The sequence below is a fragment of the Hippopotamus amphibius genome, chromosome 4, assembly GCF_030028045.1.
Source record: "Hippopotamus amphibius kiboko isolate mHipAmp2 chromosome 4, mHipAmp2.hap2, whole genome shotgun sequence".
NCBI classification, from domain to species: Eukaryota; Metazoa; Chordata; class Mammalia; order Artiodactyla; family Hippopotamidae; genus Hippopotamus; species Hippopotamus amphibius.
This window is the reverse complement of record NC_080189.1, coordinates 147246139-147264443: the sequence shown is the minus strand read 5'-3', so window position 1 is coordinate 147264443 and position 18305 is coordinate 147246139. Positions and strand designations below refer to the sequence as shown.

Sequence of the window (18305 nt, the reverse complement as noted above, 5' to 3'; positions counted from 1 at the left end):
GTTAAGTACGGAATTGGTTCTATAATTCCAACTGTTATGAATTTCTAAATATAAATAGTACTTGTTTTTCTTCATGCTGGATTAAGCTATAAATTAAATACAATTAAGTTACATTTAATCACCTCACAAATAAGAGGGTTAATGAAAAGATTCTGCTGGTATGTAACTACTTAAGTCTGAGACATTTCACATTACTTTTCCCAATACTCCCCTAACTTTAGTTTTAAGGCTATATATACAAATATGTATATTTCCAAGTTAGGGAAAAAACAAATAAAACAAAGTTATACTATCTTTTATACACAGTTTTGATTTTGTATTCAGTGTTGTATTTAAATCTTACATTTTAATAGTTTTCTAGTGGGGAATCTGCTTACTGAATGATTAAATTACATGGTGATTAAATACAATATTCAACCTAAAGAGACAAAAATACAGAAGGGCACAGAACAGTAGTCTTTTCAATGTGACAGATTTTAAAACTTACTTTCACATGCTTAATCAGAGGAATTTAAGCCTAAATTAAATTAGGTTATTTTTACATCTACAATTCTTTAAGCTTTGAAAGTTATTTTTAAAGGCCAACAGCTAAATATTATCAACATGCTATATTTCAAATCACTAAATACATCTTAACTACTTGTATTCTAAAGACATGGGCTGATTAAAAATCACAGGCACACACACACAAACACACACACACCCCTACCATAGATTGTTAGATTGTCAAGCTTTGACAATTACTTTAATTAAACAGTAGGCAAATTCAGGCTGATACACATCCTAATGAAAAAATAAGCAGCCAGAAAGAAACCCATTTAAAAATAGATCAAGGAACAACAGAGACTTAAATCTTTTATAGTCTTTCTAATGGAAGGGAAACAGTTCCATCTATGCCTTGAGTAACAGAAAAGTATTTTCCAATTGAAAGAGACTAACATCTTTCCCCATGAGAAACGTCTTATTTACAATGGTATGGTGTTTCAAAATAAGGGCGGAGTAAAGGAGGAATTACACATACATGATTAAATTTCTTGTTTGTTAAATCAAGCTTTATTGATAAAATGGAATTCAGAATATCTTACTAGGAACAGCAGCAGGCCCAGCCAATCATGATAGCAAAAACGTGGCAGTCCCCTACTACTTGTAGGAAGCTGCTGCTTACCAATTAGTAATTAAATGTAAGGACTTGTAAAAGAGGTGCAAAGAATGAAGGCATTTTAGCCCCAAGATTGATATTCTTATGAATATATTGTATTACCTGCAATACTCATGGCAACAAGGAGAGAACCTAAAAGACAGTGAAATGAAGGGACCAGCTCTATCAACAATGCCAGTCCCACTGCCGACAACATTAAAATAGTCTTCAATGAACTCCCTGGATATTCAGCTTTGTAAGATTTTGGAATAATTCTCCATAATCATGTGCACATTTGAGCGTCTAGCTGACATGGCTGCTGCTCTCCCTGTCCCAACCCCAAGTCCAAACATAACATGACTTGAAAGGGCTATATATCTGTTGCATCACACAACAAGCCAAACATTTCTTATAACTTTGATAGTGATTTAAAGCAGTTCATAATTAAATATGAGCATTTTATACAAGGACAATTATACTTTACAAAAAACAAAATCATACAACAAAAATTGCTGGAGTCTGATTTACAACATGAATTATGGTTTGAAATCACATTTACGTAAGTCTCAAATTTACAAAAAAAAAAAATCAGTTCTGGGCTAGCTGTTGTACTGCTGAAGTTCTCTGGTGTAATCAATCTCACCCATGTTATATATGCCCTTCTTTAAAGTTGAGGATGGATGTTTAAAAGGTTCAATGAAGCTGTACTCTCCTTTGGAGGTGAAGGTAAACTCCATGGCTAGATGAGCAGTTTCACCACATATCATCAGTTGAAGTAGAGTCCTTTATAAAAGGAAACAAAGCAAAACAAGGAACTAAATTAAAACTTAGAGATGCATTATTTTCTGGGTAATGCAGAAAGATAGGTTTTGTAAAGTTGACCTTTAGAATATAAATGTTTTCTAAAGTATATAATATGTGTACGCGTGTTTATGAAATATCAATATTTAATCTGTTCAAAGAATTGTTAACCCTTTGTTTTGTTTGGAATAAAATATTTGAAATATGACTTTACCATGAGGTTGACCAAATATATTTCTACACCAATAAACTACTAAAAAGAATTTTCTTTTTCTCTTCAATAAACCCAATTTATTTTTAGAACAGTACCTTTATAAATTTTTATTGCCTAAAAACCTCAAGTAATAGAGATTTGAGGAAGCTTCATAATGCAATATATAAAATATTTCAGAGACAGGCCCAAACGACTTTAAGTTACCACTTTTCTGTAATCACCACACTACAACAGAATTGTAACAGGAAACTTAACTGGAGAATATGGCATTCTAAATGTAGAATTCTCTACTTTAGTATTTAAATGAAATATGTAGGGCTCCTGGAAAAGAATGGGCATTAATGGAGATGGGCTTTCTGAAGTTCTGTTGCAGCTGCATACAAAACTCAGAATTAATTCAAGATTCTCAGCAGAGACATTTCCAACTTCAAAAAAACATTTAGTGGAGGAAAACTTCTGAAGTTGATTGCTTGTAGAGGCTTAAAAAAACTCAGAATAATTAAAAGGGACTGTCTTCTTTTTTGAGTTAAATGGCCACTCACCATGATTATGTCCTCAAGCACTAGAACTGTAGTACAGGCAGAGTTCAGAGAAATCAATCAGGGGTGTGTGTAAGAGAATGGGTGCAATGAACAGCTCTGCAAAAACAGGTAGGAAGGATGTGCATTTAGAGTGGAGGGGAAGGGAAAGCAGAGGGAGTTAAAATGCTACTTACAGTGTCATCATTTTTGTACGGATTCAGTCTATTGTAAACGGCTTCAATAACATTCCGCCTAAATTTAGGAAAAAATGCAAAAAGTTAATTCTTCAGAGCACAAAACTGCTTAATAACTCATAGCCAGGTGTTCATTAAAATGTCAAAGATAATCATACACTTAAATTATTTTAGTTCTTACTGTCAATAAGTGAGCCTTACTTTAAAATATTCGGGCCCCATTGTTAAAGTAGAGGTGACTTTATTCTAAAATGTAACTTTCTACTAATGCAATTAGTAGAAGACTTAAAGTCACAGCTTGGAAAAAAAAAAAAATCAGCCTATATGGGCTACTTTTACTGGATTGGCATTTAGTGGTTATGAGTCAGAAATGATGATGTAGTTCTTAAGATATAATATTAATATATTCTGGGTAAGAGCTGAATGTTTTCAAGTAGAAATAACTTCAACATCTGTTATAGTAAAATAATTTAGATATTTTACATTTAAATTTCTGCTTTTCATAATGCCCCTTTAAAAAAGCTCTATTAAAACTGAAATGTCAAATATGACATTTCCCTGGCAAGTCTAGGAATTACTTTTTAATATTTTATTAAAAATAAGAAATCAGTAGTGGTATTTATAAGTTATAGCCTCCCAACTTACAAAAATGATTTGAAGCAATTTTATAGTCATTTCACCTAAGATCATACTGGAAGAAACAATTTCCAAAAAAAAAACCTTCAAATAGGAAGTTTTACAATCACATGAAATGATTAAAAGAACATGGCTACACTTACAGAACAAGTGGAGGGAGAATCAAGGAAATTAGTCAATATATCTTTGTAGGTCAATTTCATGGATATCTGAGGTAAAAATGTTTTATACCTTGAATTATAAAATTGCTTAAAGTCTCCACCATGGTTTATAAAGATGTAAGCTTAATATTTAACACAGGTTAGTCCAGTTCTATAAACTATAGTGCAAAGAGAAAAAAAGCAAGAAATGCATCTACCTATCCTCCCTCACACCAAAACCCAATCAACCAGCATGAACAACCAAAAACACTGGGAAAATCAGAGATACAGAAAAATAGCCCAGATGGAAGAAGAGAAAGATGCTCAACCGTGGGGTGTTGAGTTATCCAGGGATTAACAAAATCAGATTATAATAGTAAGAATAATAATGACACTTAGACTTTTGTAGTACTATGTAATTTAGTTTAAAAATTTCTTTCACTGGATTATCTATCTCATCTCTGCTTGCTATAGGAGGCAATCAGTGTAATCCAAGCCTTCAATGAAGACAGCTTTCAATGTAATTAGTTATAATGATATTCTGATACCTATTCTAAATAAGCACCATATATCATTAATATTGAAAAACACTGAACCACAGGTTAAACATTTTTAAGTCACCTTAGAAATTAGATAAATACACACTGGATCAACGGATACCTAATGTTTTCATGTACTGAGATAAATGGTAAGAGTATGTAGAATGTAACTTACTTGCTTGCCAATTCACCCCCTGGTGGGAGGCTGGGGATGTTCTCACTCGCTAATGTGCGCATCACATGGACTAAGTCAGGGACGCCTTCCCCCTGCTTCTTTATGATTTCTGGGAATCAGAAGTACTTTTTTTGTAAGTGTTATCAAATTTAATAATAATAAAAAAAAACTGAAACAAAGATAACTTAGGTTTTTAAAGAAGGCATTTACCACATCTGAGATTTTCTGAACTAGTATAAGAAAGAAAAATCAAATTGACCTTTGAAAACTGATGACAAAGGGATGTATAAAACTATACATGAGATACGATACTTTCTAGACTAACTTCAAAGAATGAAAATAAGATAAAAATGTGAAAAAGATTTCACATTAAAATCAATGTATTACATAATCAGGGATATGCGTGTACAAATGAGGATATTCCTCTTAAGATGCCAACTAATTACATCTGAGGAGATTAACTCCTCTCTTTAGACTGGAAACATGTTTCCTGAACTCTGCCCTGAAAATACAGTACACAGATTTTTTAAAAAATAAACAATTTCAAGATTTGAAAAAAGAAAAAAAAAACCCAAACCCCTTTAAGTATGGGGGATTTACTGATTATATACTAACCCAAATCATATTTACATATGTTTGTATTTGCAAAATGATACATAAGTAGCATGTGCAGAATAGGTCATGTACTTGAACACCACTCTCAGCTTAACTTTTGTCTAAAGTATCTTTAAGCAATAAATAGATATATACCATTTCCTTAGCTGATTATTTGAACAAAGCCTATAGAATGGAAAAAGTCTAAATTTCATGACAAATTTTTTAAGAAGAAAAAATTTGATAAACCATACAACTGTATTTAGAATTGTTAATTTCAAAACATTCAGTTATTAAACAGAGTGCTATGATCTGCAGTGTTGCCATACAGATGCATATTGTTATTCATACCATAAAATACCAACCATTATGCACAGACAACTTAAAGAGCTCTCAAACTATTCACTTTAAGTACAAGAAGTCTTTACCTGGAGTTTTAGCATGTTTATTCTAAACATAAGATCATGCCAAGGTTATCTGTAAGTTATATGTTCAATTTTTTGTTTTCCATTATTTACACTAAGAAAATTTCTTTGTCATCATTGGAGATCATTCTAGTTCTCAATTTGTAAATACCTTTGAAAATAACAATGCATGTAAAGCTCTTTCATCTTCTGATCAAGTTTCAAAATATTAATTCATCATTAAAGCCACATATTAAAAGACAGACATTGCTACCCATACTTCTTTAAATGGCTCAAATAGTTCTTTTAGGATTAAGGCCAAATTTTACCATCTCTTTTTTTTTTTTTTTTTTAAACCAGTCTTAAATCTGAACAAAAAGCAAGGATCTCAGATTTGGTTTGCCAAGTTCCTTTATTGTATAATCTTTAACATCTAGTATATTTATTCTACATGATGCTAATGCTGGAAATTTGCTGTACAAAAATAAAGAAATTTGATGTTTACCTAAACTGCACAATTTCACAATCTAAAGCTGTAATACACTTAACATACAGTCTCTGCTAAGCCAATACAATTAATGGATAGATAACTAGATACAATATAAATGAACACTGATGATAAATTCAATCAATGATGGTTTCAGGTCTAAAAACATTACCTTGAATCATCTATAGTTGATGTATCATACATCTCTTTTGTTAAAATATAAAAATTAGGATATTTTAATTGTGAAGAAAATTACAGGAAGACAAATTCTTTAAAAAAATAATGTAAGCCTTTAAAAACAGTTATATCTCCTATTCCACATGGGACAATACATTTAAACTATCTGACCATTAATACTACACTAGCCTTGCTGCTTTCTGCTTTAAAAAGTAAAGAAAAGGAAATTTTAAGAAATATTCCCTTAATTGCTCTTGGACTATACATTTTAATTAGAATTGTAAAAAGACTGAATGGTTTTATTAAAGGATATATACGTACAGAATATCTGTTTCACATACTCTTATATAAACATACTCTGCTCCTTTCCACTCCCCTCCATGAAGTCTGAGGGATTCTATCAGTTATCTCAAAATGAGCAACTTTAAAGCTTGGGCAGTCAGTAGCAAATAAAAATACATACATGACACAAGTATCCTCTTAAATTGGCTTAGAAGGACCACAACCTTAAGTGGTATGGTTTAAATTATGAGCTGAATCTTTTCACAACCCTAGAGAGTCAAGTATTTAGAATATCATAGGAGGAGAGCTAAAAAAAAACCTTTGTCCTTTTCTGTGATGTGAACAGAAGTGAAAAGTATTCAAAGCAAAGAAAATGAGGTTTAGTAGGTCACAGCAATTTACCGAAGGCATGTATTTAAAGCAAGAAAAAGGTATTCAGTGCCTGTTTTGGAAGCTGATTGCAGTATTTATCACTTTTTAAGACATATAACAACTTTTACAATGCAAATAGTTACATTCTTTCTATGTTTTTAAATATAATATTGGTTTTAATTAATGTAATATTTAAGTAGATGCAGTCTTATCAAATCTACCTCAGTAAAGAATACTGTATAATTTATGACATAATAATCTCCAATTGAACAGTACAAGTATAACAACACTTCAACATACCAAAAATATTGAGTATTAATGTAAAGTCTGTTCAGGTGGCAATTCTTGCTTGATAATAAGCAATATAAAACTTAATACTGTAACATAAAATTACCCACCTAAAGCAACTACTTAGAATTGCATCAAAAAAAAGAGTGCATGCTAAACAGAAAAAGTAGCAATTCATTTCTAAAATTTGACCCCTTTTCATAGTAAATAAAACTAAAGTACTTATTTCTTTAAACCAATAAGAAAACATGTACACTCAAGTTAAAGTGCCAATAAATTAAATATCACCATATCCCAATACATATTCTTCAGGTTTCATATTTTACCACTAACCAGAAGTTTGAACCAATGTGCTATGACTTGTAGCATTCTAAATATTTTATCTCACTGATAACTTATATTGAAATGAATCATTTAAAACAAAAAATTGCCAAGACCCTTGGTAATAGTGAGGAAACAAACTCATTGAATAGTATGTCCAGTGAATGAAATACTACATACATATACTATATATATCACTACTGAGTAGGGGAAAGAAATAAAAACAAAATAGCAGCTCTAGACAGTACTGAAAAATCAAAACCAACCATGATTCTAATACCAGACTAATTATAATTGGTATCAAACAGTAAAAAGGGAGAAAACAAAATTAAAGTGCATATTAATTTTAATAATGCAGGCACAGCAGGATATACATGCTATTAAAACTCTTTAACGTGCAATGACATTAGGAGCCAAAAATGCATTTTAACACTATTATTGGCATGTCAAGTTTTTCTGCTTAAAGAAACTGAATAATCTACATGCTTATTGCATATATGCAGTAAACTGGAATCTCTGGGGGGACTTAATATTTATAGCAAATAGTAGCTGCATCAATGATCTTTTTAAAGTTTTTCATATATTTAAAGGCATTACACTTGAGAGTTACAAATACCTTTCTAATTGTCTCAAAGTTAATTTGCAGAATTATGACAAATACATTTCTGTAATTACCAACTTATTTCTTGATTTTATTCAGCATTTACATTTCTGCCAGGTAGAGACACAGTATGTCTTCTATTCAGGTTTATGTTGTCTAGGTGAGGCAGTTTATGGCTTAGGCAAGAAGTTTTGAAACAGTTTAAATTTTTAAAAGGTGTGGCACATGAAAGTTGTTAATAACTAGGCTATGATCTTCAAGTTATTTTTTTTTAAAAGTCTCAAAGATCTTAAATTCATACACACAGCTTTACATAGAAAGATGGTATTCAGATTATCACCATCATAAATAATCTGTTTATAATTAAATAAACCACAAATCAGACTTTTCTGGCATAAAAGTATTCATGCCAGTGAATTCATCAAGAATTTGAAAGCATATGAACGCTTTAGCCTTTTTAAACAAAAGTATCCTGAACAAAATGTACTGGGCCATACGAGTTATTATTTCTAACATAACTGATAGGACAATAACAAATATCTAAACAGTTACTACAGAAATGCCCTTTTCCACTTTTGTACACTAAACACTAAATGTTAAAGGCATGTAAAGATCTAAAAGCTAAAATGTTAAAGTCTGACTATATTGAGGTTTTTCTTTAATAAAACTACTTATTTTTTGTTAAATAATCCACCTTCTACTCTGCTTTCCAGGTACTTGTCCAACTCTGCCTCCTTCTTCACTGCTTCTGGAGATACTTTGGGTGCATTTGGAAAACAGATCAATATCACACTCATGTTGTCTCGACTTCCCTGGGAAGAAAAAAGTTTGAGAAAATATTTTGTTTTCTTTTTGCTCTTTAAAGCCTTGAGAACCTTTACAGCCACGCCAATTATAATTATACTTGTTCTAGTGAAAATATATATATTGTTTTTAAGGAGAGAAAAATATATATGCACATGTGGAAGGGCACCCCCCCCCCCCAAATACATATATAGTTATATATGGTATACAGAATAACCAACATTCCAAAAGACAGGAGAGAAACACTGCAGATTAAACTCTACTGCAACAATCATTTTTAAATTTCTATAAAACAAATATTTCTGAACACTTACTGGTGGCCTACTTAACATGAAGTGATACCTAACACAAATACACATACATTCATTCAATTCAACAAGATAGAAAATTCTAGCGATATTCTGTACAACATGATTTAATCTGTAGTTACACATATACTTGACAAATTTACACTTAAAATAAATTGTGGGGCTAATTAATTTGCTTCATAATAAGTAAAAATATGGAATTAGAAGTAAAACTACACATATAAAGTTTATAAACCAGCTTTTAACTTTCATAATTTAAAAAAAGGCTTAACTTTTGGGACGTACATTCATTTTTAAAGACACCTAGATATTCAAAATGCTATAATTAATACTTGAATCAATTTTGGCCTCCCAACAAATCAGAATTCCTCCTCCTATTAGTAACTGGAATTAACTTCTAAATTTTAAGTATTTAATTCCCCTATATAGGAAAACTGAACATTATACCATTAGTTTAAGCAAACACCACAAATAATTTAATATTTAAAACACTGGGGGAAAATTGTATAAAATGTGGCAAATGATAAGATATTGAATAATTTTTAAAATAGAGAATAATGCAGGAGAGATAAAGTGGAACCTGAGTCATAATTTACTAATAACTAAACCTGACAAGTCTCTCCAAGAAAACAGCTTTTAATTTAGTTAACAAGTATTTCATTCTCAAGTGCTACAGAATAAACTTAACAAATGAATGCTACTTTGTCCTTTTTTTAATACTAAAAGGGACAAAGAACGTAAGCATCATTGTTTGGTTCCCCCAAAATTCAGAAATTAACAGTGTGTACTATCAAATTGTTGCTCTACTGATTTTTTTTAACGTGTGTTGGATGTTACATAAACTTGACTTCTGTTGGATGTTACATAAACCTGATTTTTAATTAAGATTTTAAGCACAGCTAGCAGTTGTGCATATAAAACTACAAAGAATATTATGTTGACCTTCTATTTCTGAGCTTTAAAAGAAAATCAAATATACAGCCTCAGAAGAGTTTTATAAAATCAACATTTGTTAAACGAATAAAAAAAAAAATCACAAAAAATTAATGAGCATTATTTACAAAATAGAACAGTGAGGTTCTAAGAACACCTAAGTCAAGGGTTTGGGTTCTAATCTTAGTGCTGCAACTAAGGAAGTAACTTGTGTAACACTTTTAACTTCTCTAGAAAAGGGAGCAGCATGTATCAAGCACACACTGTTTGCTAAACTAGATACTTCATATGTATACACGAGCTCATTAATTTCCCAACAGTCTTAGGCATTAGATACTATTTTACCCATTCTATAGCTTAGAGAGTCTGAACAATTTATTCAAGACTGTAGAGTACAAAGTAACAGAGGTAAGATTTGATTCTAGATCTGACTCTTTTAAGTCCACAGAGGCTTCTCTTGCTCATGTATATACAGGATTCCATTGATCATCCCAACAACCCCACCAGACAGGGTAATAATCTCTCTCTCCTTCTTAAACAAAGAAACTGATCTTCCAAGCAGTTTAAATAGCTTACCTGAAGTCATACATAGTCTCATACAAAGTTCTTCTGACTCCATGTCCAAGGCTATTTCTATTACATCACACCAAATGATCACTAAATCCTCTCTGTTGGTGCTACAGATTCATTAGACCATAGTCTCAAAGTATTTCTATAAATGTACTGAGATATCACATGGCAAAGATAAAATATTAAAATTCTACAATGCTTTTCATTTATAGACACTGAGGCTTAACCCTCCCCATTCCCTTTTTTAAAACATGCACTTTGATACAGTTTATTCCATGATTATTAAAAAGCTCAAGTAGTCATGGTTACTAAAAGAGTAAACATTCAGATAACTTGCATTTTTGGTAACTGGGTATTTCTAAAAAGTATTACTATATTATTTTCATAATTCATGAAAAGTATCCTGCAATTGTACCAAAAACTTACTTCTGAGAACTATAGGTTCTAAGATGATTATATAGTAGAGTAGTAATTAAGATTACATAAAATCATTTCATCTAACAATAACAAAAAAAAAAGTCTAGCTACCTTATACAAACAGGTGTCGACTACTTCATTGCAAACTTTCTCAAGGTCATCAGTGACTTCAAGTCTGGATCTTACAAAATCACAGAGCTCTTCATTTCCCATGACATCCCAAATACCATCACATGCAAGAATAATAAACTGATCATCTTCTTCAGATCTTTCAATATCATGGACTTCAGGCTCTGGTGACACAAGCTGCTCTGTAGGACCTTTTCCATGGACACATTTGTAATCAAAGTCCCCAAGGGCCCTCGACACAGCCAGAGAGCCATTCACACGCTGAATCATTACAGAACCACCTGCGTTCTGAATTCGTTCTTTTTCCAGAGGATTACTTGGTTTGTGATCTTGTGTGAAGAAGTAAACTTTCCTGTTCCTACAAAGCAAACCTCTCGAGTCTCCACAGTTAATGAAGTAAGTATGTTGAGGAGAAATTAAGACACCCACTGCTGTTGACCCACTTCTATCAGCACCATGTTTCTTCTCTGACATAACTCTCATGTGTTCATCAATCTCCAGAAAACCTGTTCTGATTCCATTCTTTACATTTTCCACAGAAGGTGCTCCTGCAGACCCTTTAAAATCCTGGTTATTGGTGATGTGATCTAACAAATGCTCACAGCAGTATTTGGCAACCTGAGAACCAGCATGCCCATCATACACAGCAAAGAATGACCATGTTTCAAGTCCACTTGGCAAACCGATCACAGCCGTATGTGCATCCTCCATTTCAACTCGCCAGCCTTGCATGCTGCTTAGCCCATATCGCAACCCATTACCCTGCCCCTGGGCATTATGTTTTTCCATCTTTGGTTTGTCTAAAAATGCTCCCATTATGTCTTGATCCTCTAGGTCTGCAAAGGAAGAGAAACAGGAAAGTTAATAACTATCTTATAAACAAACTACATATCCAACAACCTTTTTAAGAGTGAAGGAAATACAAAGAAAGCTTTAAAAAAGAATTTACAACTCTTGTGATAAGCAGACACTCACTGATGACTTGGAACCTGATGATTAACAAGGAAGAACTGGGGGAAAGGCTGATCAGGCACAGCTTAGAATGTACAACAGTCAGAGAGAACTAAAGCATCGTGATAAAAGCAGCTGATCTGACACTTTCCCCAAGGAACAAGCACTTGAAATAGAAGAGACTTGGCAAGTGGTCATCAGCTTACATGAACCAGCTCAAGTGGTTAAGGATACAGTGAGTATGTGAATCTCTTAGGGAATCTCAGAACTAAGCTGTATGTGTATATTAATCAAGATAAAACAAGTGAATTCACAGGACATACCAAAAGCCTAAGTCAAACATCTTAGTTCAACATTCAGGATTTTCCAAAGTTTGATTTCAAATATCTAGTTTTATTCCTACTACATGAACCCTCTGAAAAAGTAAAAAAAGATCTACTCACAATGATCCAAATTTGCATTCTCCTTCCCTTAGCCTTTCCTCCTTAATTATATAAATAAGTATACCCATCCTTTAAAGTCTAGCTCAAATTCTAGCTTTTCCATAGGTTTTTCAGTCTCTAATAAGCCAGTAAGTTATTAAATTACTGTAAGTGGTTCAGCCTCAATTTTCAAGTTGCAAAGCAATTAAACATACATGTAACAAAGATTGTTATATGTAGATATAACAAAATTCTTCTACTGTAACCTAATCTAGTGGTAATAACATGTATCATTATTACCGTACTCTATAACCATTCAGTATAAGCAGTAAAGGAGATCAAAAGGTCTAGGACAGCACTGTGGACAAGCCTGAAAGCTTAGCTAATCTAATCCTTTCCCAATAATCAAAAGCTAAAACCCCTGGTCTGGAATGGGCTTACACAAGGCAGGAAGACAGTTGGTCAGGATTTAGGTTGGCCTTTACTTGAGTAATAGCCTAGAATGTGGAGACTTGGGGTCCAATCATCAAATGAGTCACAACTTAATGCAATCTAAAAGGACAGAATGAGATTTAATGGAGGTGAAGGGGAGCTGGGTAGGAGTGGGAAAAATTACTTAGGTAAATCAGGATGCACTTAGGAGATTAGGGGATTAATGATGTTAGTGATGCTAAACTCTGAGAAGAAGCGGGGAGAAAAAGAGGAAGAAGAAAAACAACTCAGAAAGGAAGCAGTTTCTCAGCAACTTCTCCCTCCTCCTTTATCCTACTAGGGCCAAACTAATACACAGTGGAGAAGTCTGGCTGATTGATATGATAAAGTGATCTCCTGCAAACTTGTCTGCCTATTACAATTCCACTAATGGAGGTTAAATAATGAAAACTATCCATTATTCATTCCTTATGGTGATATTCATCAAATTACCTTTCTGACACCAAGCTGATACACAATATGGCAAGGGTGAGTGTTTTGACTGGACAAAAGATAAAACAGTAATGACACCTTAATAGCAGACAATGTTTAAGATGAATTCTAACTCTCTCCAAGTGTTTTACAAGTGTTACCTCAATTCATTCTCAACAACACTCTAAAGGAGGTAATAATAATATCTTCAATTTATAGATGAACTTTAGCGAAACTAAAGAACTTGGCCAACGTCACTCATCAGATAAGTTTAGGGGAATCAGGACTCTAATTCAAGCCTGCCTGACTCTAAAGCATCATTTACTGCTAAGGCAATGGTCTCAGTTATGGCTGTGCAAAAGAATTATCGATGGATTTTTTGAAAAGTTAAGATTAAAAAAAAAATCAGAATTTCCACAGTAGAGTTGGAGCCTAAGCATCTGTGTATCTATTGTAAAGATTAGACGGAAAGCCTAGATGGATAGGTAGGCAGAAGCTGATTGAGCCATGGTGAGGCTAAATCACCGGCTGAAGGTCAACAGCAAGTTGCCTCATCTCTGTACTTACTCAATTCCTTTAGTGAGGCTAAAGCGGAGGTGGGAGGTGTTACAGTCAGCCCTCCATATCTTTGCGTTTCATATCCGTAGATATGGAGGGCCCACCATATTCACTGTACTATGCTATTTTACAGAAGGGACTTAAGCATCCACACATTTTGGTATCCACGGGGGCTCCTGGAACCAATCCCTGCAAATACTGAGGGACAACTGTATACTTAAGACACTTGATACCACCAATCTAGCATCCTTCCTCTGTACAATGGGCATATTAATACTTACCTCTGAATGCTGCTGCAAGGTTTGAATGAGGTAATGGCTGCAAAATAGCCACACAGAGTATAGCAAAAATGAGGAACTCAGCAAACAGAAACTATTTAATTACTACTACATTCCCACATACACAGATACATCTAGATTCTGATATTACCAACAGGGACCTTACTCTTATTCTCTCTTTTATAGAAAAGTCCAGTAGTTATTTTCCAGGTATATATGTGAAACTACCAAACAAATAATTCTTTGAAGATAAACAGGGTACGCTTTCTAAAAAACAAAACAAAAAAGCCCCAAACTTTTGAAAAGTATACATTAGAAATGTAAAAATGTAACAAACCAAGTCAATCATCTGGTAAAATTTTAGGTGCAGCTCTATTGCAAATGCAAAAATACAGTCAAGGGCAAATTAATAATTCTGTGTCTGGATTTTCACATACTGAAAATAGGCAATTCAAAAATCTTACCTCCTGGGATTCTAAATAACTTGTAGAAGCCTGGTGAAGCAGCAAACTATAGCTACATAAATACAGCAGATAGTTACGTAAAAACAATACTTAGAAATTATTTACTTAGTACTATGACATAGTACTTATAAGTATGTCATACTTATAGGTACTTACAGAATGTCATAGTATTTATAAGTAAATAACTTTTACTTTTAAAAAATACAGTCATTTTCCATATGTGAACTACAAAAGAGTATTTTATTTAGTCAAGTTATTAAATTGGCATGTATCTACAAATAGTAAATCCCAAAGGGATTCAGGGTGCCCATGAAAGTTTAAATCAGTTTTTGAAAGAAATTCTAGTTCTCACCTTGTCTTAAATCTACTCTGAGCACATGCTGGGTCTCATCACAGCACAAGTATTATCAGCTGATCTGAACATTTCCATACAAAGTACTATGACAGTCATAAGACTGAATTCATCTTTGATATAATCAAAAAATTGGTGATCATTTTTGTCTCTTAAAACCAAACAAACCCCCAAACTGAACAATCCTAAGGCCGAGTCAGGAAGTATTCATTAAAGTTCAGCCATTGCCTTTTATTAAGTAAAACTGATCTCACACTCATAATAAAGAGTCCTGAACCTGGTCATTTGGTTTAATCTGCTCAGAATTATCCCAAGTTAAAAAAAGCTCCTTATATTCCACTGTTACGATCCCTAAGCAACATACTAGCCATGAAACAAGTTATTAAACTGACAATTTTGGCAGAGTCCTTTAGTAAAAAAAAAAAAACGAAGACTAAAACACTACAGGGTTCTTTTCTGTTTACCTATGGACACATAGTATAATATAGAATGCCCCCATGCTCCATTAACACAGGACAAAATAGACTGTAAACAATGTGCAGAAAATTATATTCTCTTAGTAACTGATATCAGAACTCTTCTTAGGGTAAGCACTACTTTTTCTGAGAAACACTACTTTGATCAGATATGTAAGTAAGGGGGTAAGGATCAAAAGATATACTCACATAACAAAAGATCACCACTAAACAGGAATTTGAAGGAGGGTAGATGCTGCTAATTGAAGGACCTCTGTTTGATGAGCACTGAGATAGGGTTGATTATAAAAACTGAGGAGGAAAATTTGGACTAGACCTCCATAAGAAATACGAAATCTAAAGGTTGGCGGAAATCCAGGGGGAAAAAACTACATAGCAATAGAGACTTGAAGCTTCTTGGGGCAAGAGAGAAAAAATGGAACACCAGTTAGCAGCACTGGTAGCAGTGTATAACATGGCAACACTGAAGCCATTTGCAATGAGGAGTGGGATGTAAATTCTCTACTACTACCAAACCTTTGGTATACCCTACATTGCCCACTAATGTTTATGTATAAATAGACTGTCAAAGATGAGAACAAATGGTCAGCTGACCTCTGGAATGCATATCTACTGAACAACAGAATACTAAGCAATTTATTGCATAGGTGGGGTTCAGTGAAGAAACACAAAGTCCTTGTGGCCATATCTCTCTGCAAAGGATACTCTAGGCTGCATAAATTACTTTTAACTTTCCAAGCTATGAGACATGGTAATTCATATATTACATTTTGTAATCCAAGGTAGCCATCTCAAAGCCATTATCTATGGTAATGATAGATAAGCACATGATTTTGATAACCTGTATAAATAATCAGAGCACAAAATGTAGAAATGATCTGTCTAAACTTATTTTACAAATGAGAAGGTACAGAAAAATAGAATGATTTGCCCAAGGTCAAAAAGCTAGTTCAGCAGTAAGTCTGAGAACAGGACCTAGGTGTCTGGACTAACACCCTAATTCTCTTCCACAAGCCATTTCTGTATCTGCAAATGAAGTAATGGAAATCTAAAACTGTAGGCTTTTAAAAAGACAACACACAAGGCAGACAGGCATGGAAGATGGTCACTGAAGAAAGCAGAAACTTCTTCTAGTGTCATTTCTTCCTTTGCCTACTCTATATAATTTGTTTTCTAAACTTCTCAACTAGCAAAGGTAAATGACCGAAAAAAGAGGAGGGAAGGAAAGGTAAAGAAGAGAAAAGAAAGGAAGAAAACCAATTTAAACTTTTATTTTTTGTCTGGGACTAACAGAAAACGACAATGAGCTGCAATTTCTGGCAATACCAATCTCAAATACTCAAGCTAAGTAAAATACAATGAGCAAAGAAAACCAAGAGGATGCATTTTTAAAGATTCATAAAGTTAAAAGTGGGAATAGGGGGTGGTGAGGTCAGTATTCATTAGCTCCAAACTAGAAAACACCCATCCATTTATGAGATGACGCTGAATGAATAAAACAATTGCAAGCTGTCAACCAAAGCAAAAACAAAACAAAAAACAAACCACTCTGAAAGTAGGTTCATGGAAATGAAAAACATTACTAACTAAAATTTTCAATAGAGACAATGAATAGATACCACAGTTAAAACAAAAAACCAATAAATGAGATCACTTCAAGGTACTCTTTTAGAACTCAGAATGTCTTTCCTCTTCTTGATTCCAAACATACAAACCCACCCACATCTGTACCCATCCTATCCTCATACCTTTCTGTTATAATAGAGTACTTTCTGTCCTTTCATTTAAGTTAAATCCCTCTATTAAGAGCTTTGGAGCCCATGCTTCAAAGGAATCTTATACAACTTATATGTCTTCCCAGGAACCCAACACTATTATCCTCTTTCATTCCTTTATATTCAATCCCCTCCCCCACCACTGGAGTACAACTTTTAAAGACACTCAAATGCCACCCATTAAAAATAAGTCTTTAGGTGACTCATTTCCCTCTAGCTACCTCTTGCCTCTACCTCTTTCTAAAGTTCAAAGTCTTTAAAAAAGAAAATACTGATGCTCTAAACTGTTGTCTGGCATTTCCATCAAAACAAGCTCCTCCAAGCCTAATTCAAAGGACATTTTAGCCCTTATCTGACTGACTGCTCACAGCAGCATTCAATACAATACTCCTTGAAACACCCTTCCCATTGGCTTTTCAAGATGCTACACAATCCTAGATTTCCTCCTACCAGCAGCTTTTCCATCCTTGTCTCATTTGCAGGCCCATCCTCATCTCTCAAGCCATTACACATTAGCATTCAAGGCTTAGACCTAGGACCTCTTCTCACTCTATGCTGGCTCTCGAGCTACTCTTTCACATATCTTTTCTCTTCCACAGCTTTTGCCAGTGAATGGCACCATCATTCATCAAAGTGAATAGAAACCAAAGACATATCTTTGACACCTCCTTCTACTTCATCTCCCATCAGTCCATCATCAAGTTCCATGGATTATACTTCTTAAATATTCACCAGTTTTTATAGTTCTTAAATATGTCCAGTTTTTTCTCTAACACCATAGATTTCAAGCTACCATCATCTTTCAATGCATTATTCTATACCAGCCTCCTATTTTGTCTCTTCACATGCATGCTGGCCTCCCTCCAATTCATTCTACAAACTGCAACCTAAGTAAACTTTTCAAAATACAAATTTCGGTGATCATTTTGTAATATACAGAAATATCAAGTCACTATGCTATGTACCAGCAACTAACATAGTGTTGTCAATTATACTTCAAACAAAACAAAAAACCCCCAAAACGGAAAACAAACTCATAGAAAGAGAGATCAGATTTGTGGTTACCAGGGGTGGCAGGAAA

At 33.5% G+C, this 18305-nt stretch overlaps 1 protein-coding gene across 1 annotated transcript in view; it reads right to left on the bottom strand.

Annotated features, from left to right (window-relative positions):
- Positions 1-1030: 1030 nt before the first annotated feature.
- PPM1A (protein phosphatase, Mg2+/Mn2+ dependent 1A) overlaps positions 1031-18305 on the bottom strand; it is a 40381-nt gene continuing 23106 nt past the window's right edge. Inside the window, exons 2-6 of the mRNA XM_057731319.1 lie at positions 11028-11881; positions 8579-8696; positions 4359-4467; positions 2869-2926; positions 1031-1921 (exon numbers count right to left, since the gene is read on the bottom strand). Of these exons, the coding sequence (XP_057587302.1) occupies positions 1892-1921; positions 2869-2926; positions 4359-4467; positions 8579-8696; positions 11028-11861 (1149 nt within the window). The 5' untranslated portion in view covers positions 11862-11881 and the 3' untranslated portion in view covers positions 1031-1891. The remainder of the gene's footprint in view (positions 1922-2868; positions 2927-4358; positions 4468-8578; positions 8697-11027; positions 11882-18305) is intronic.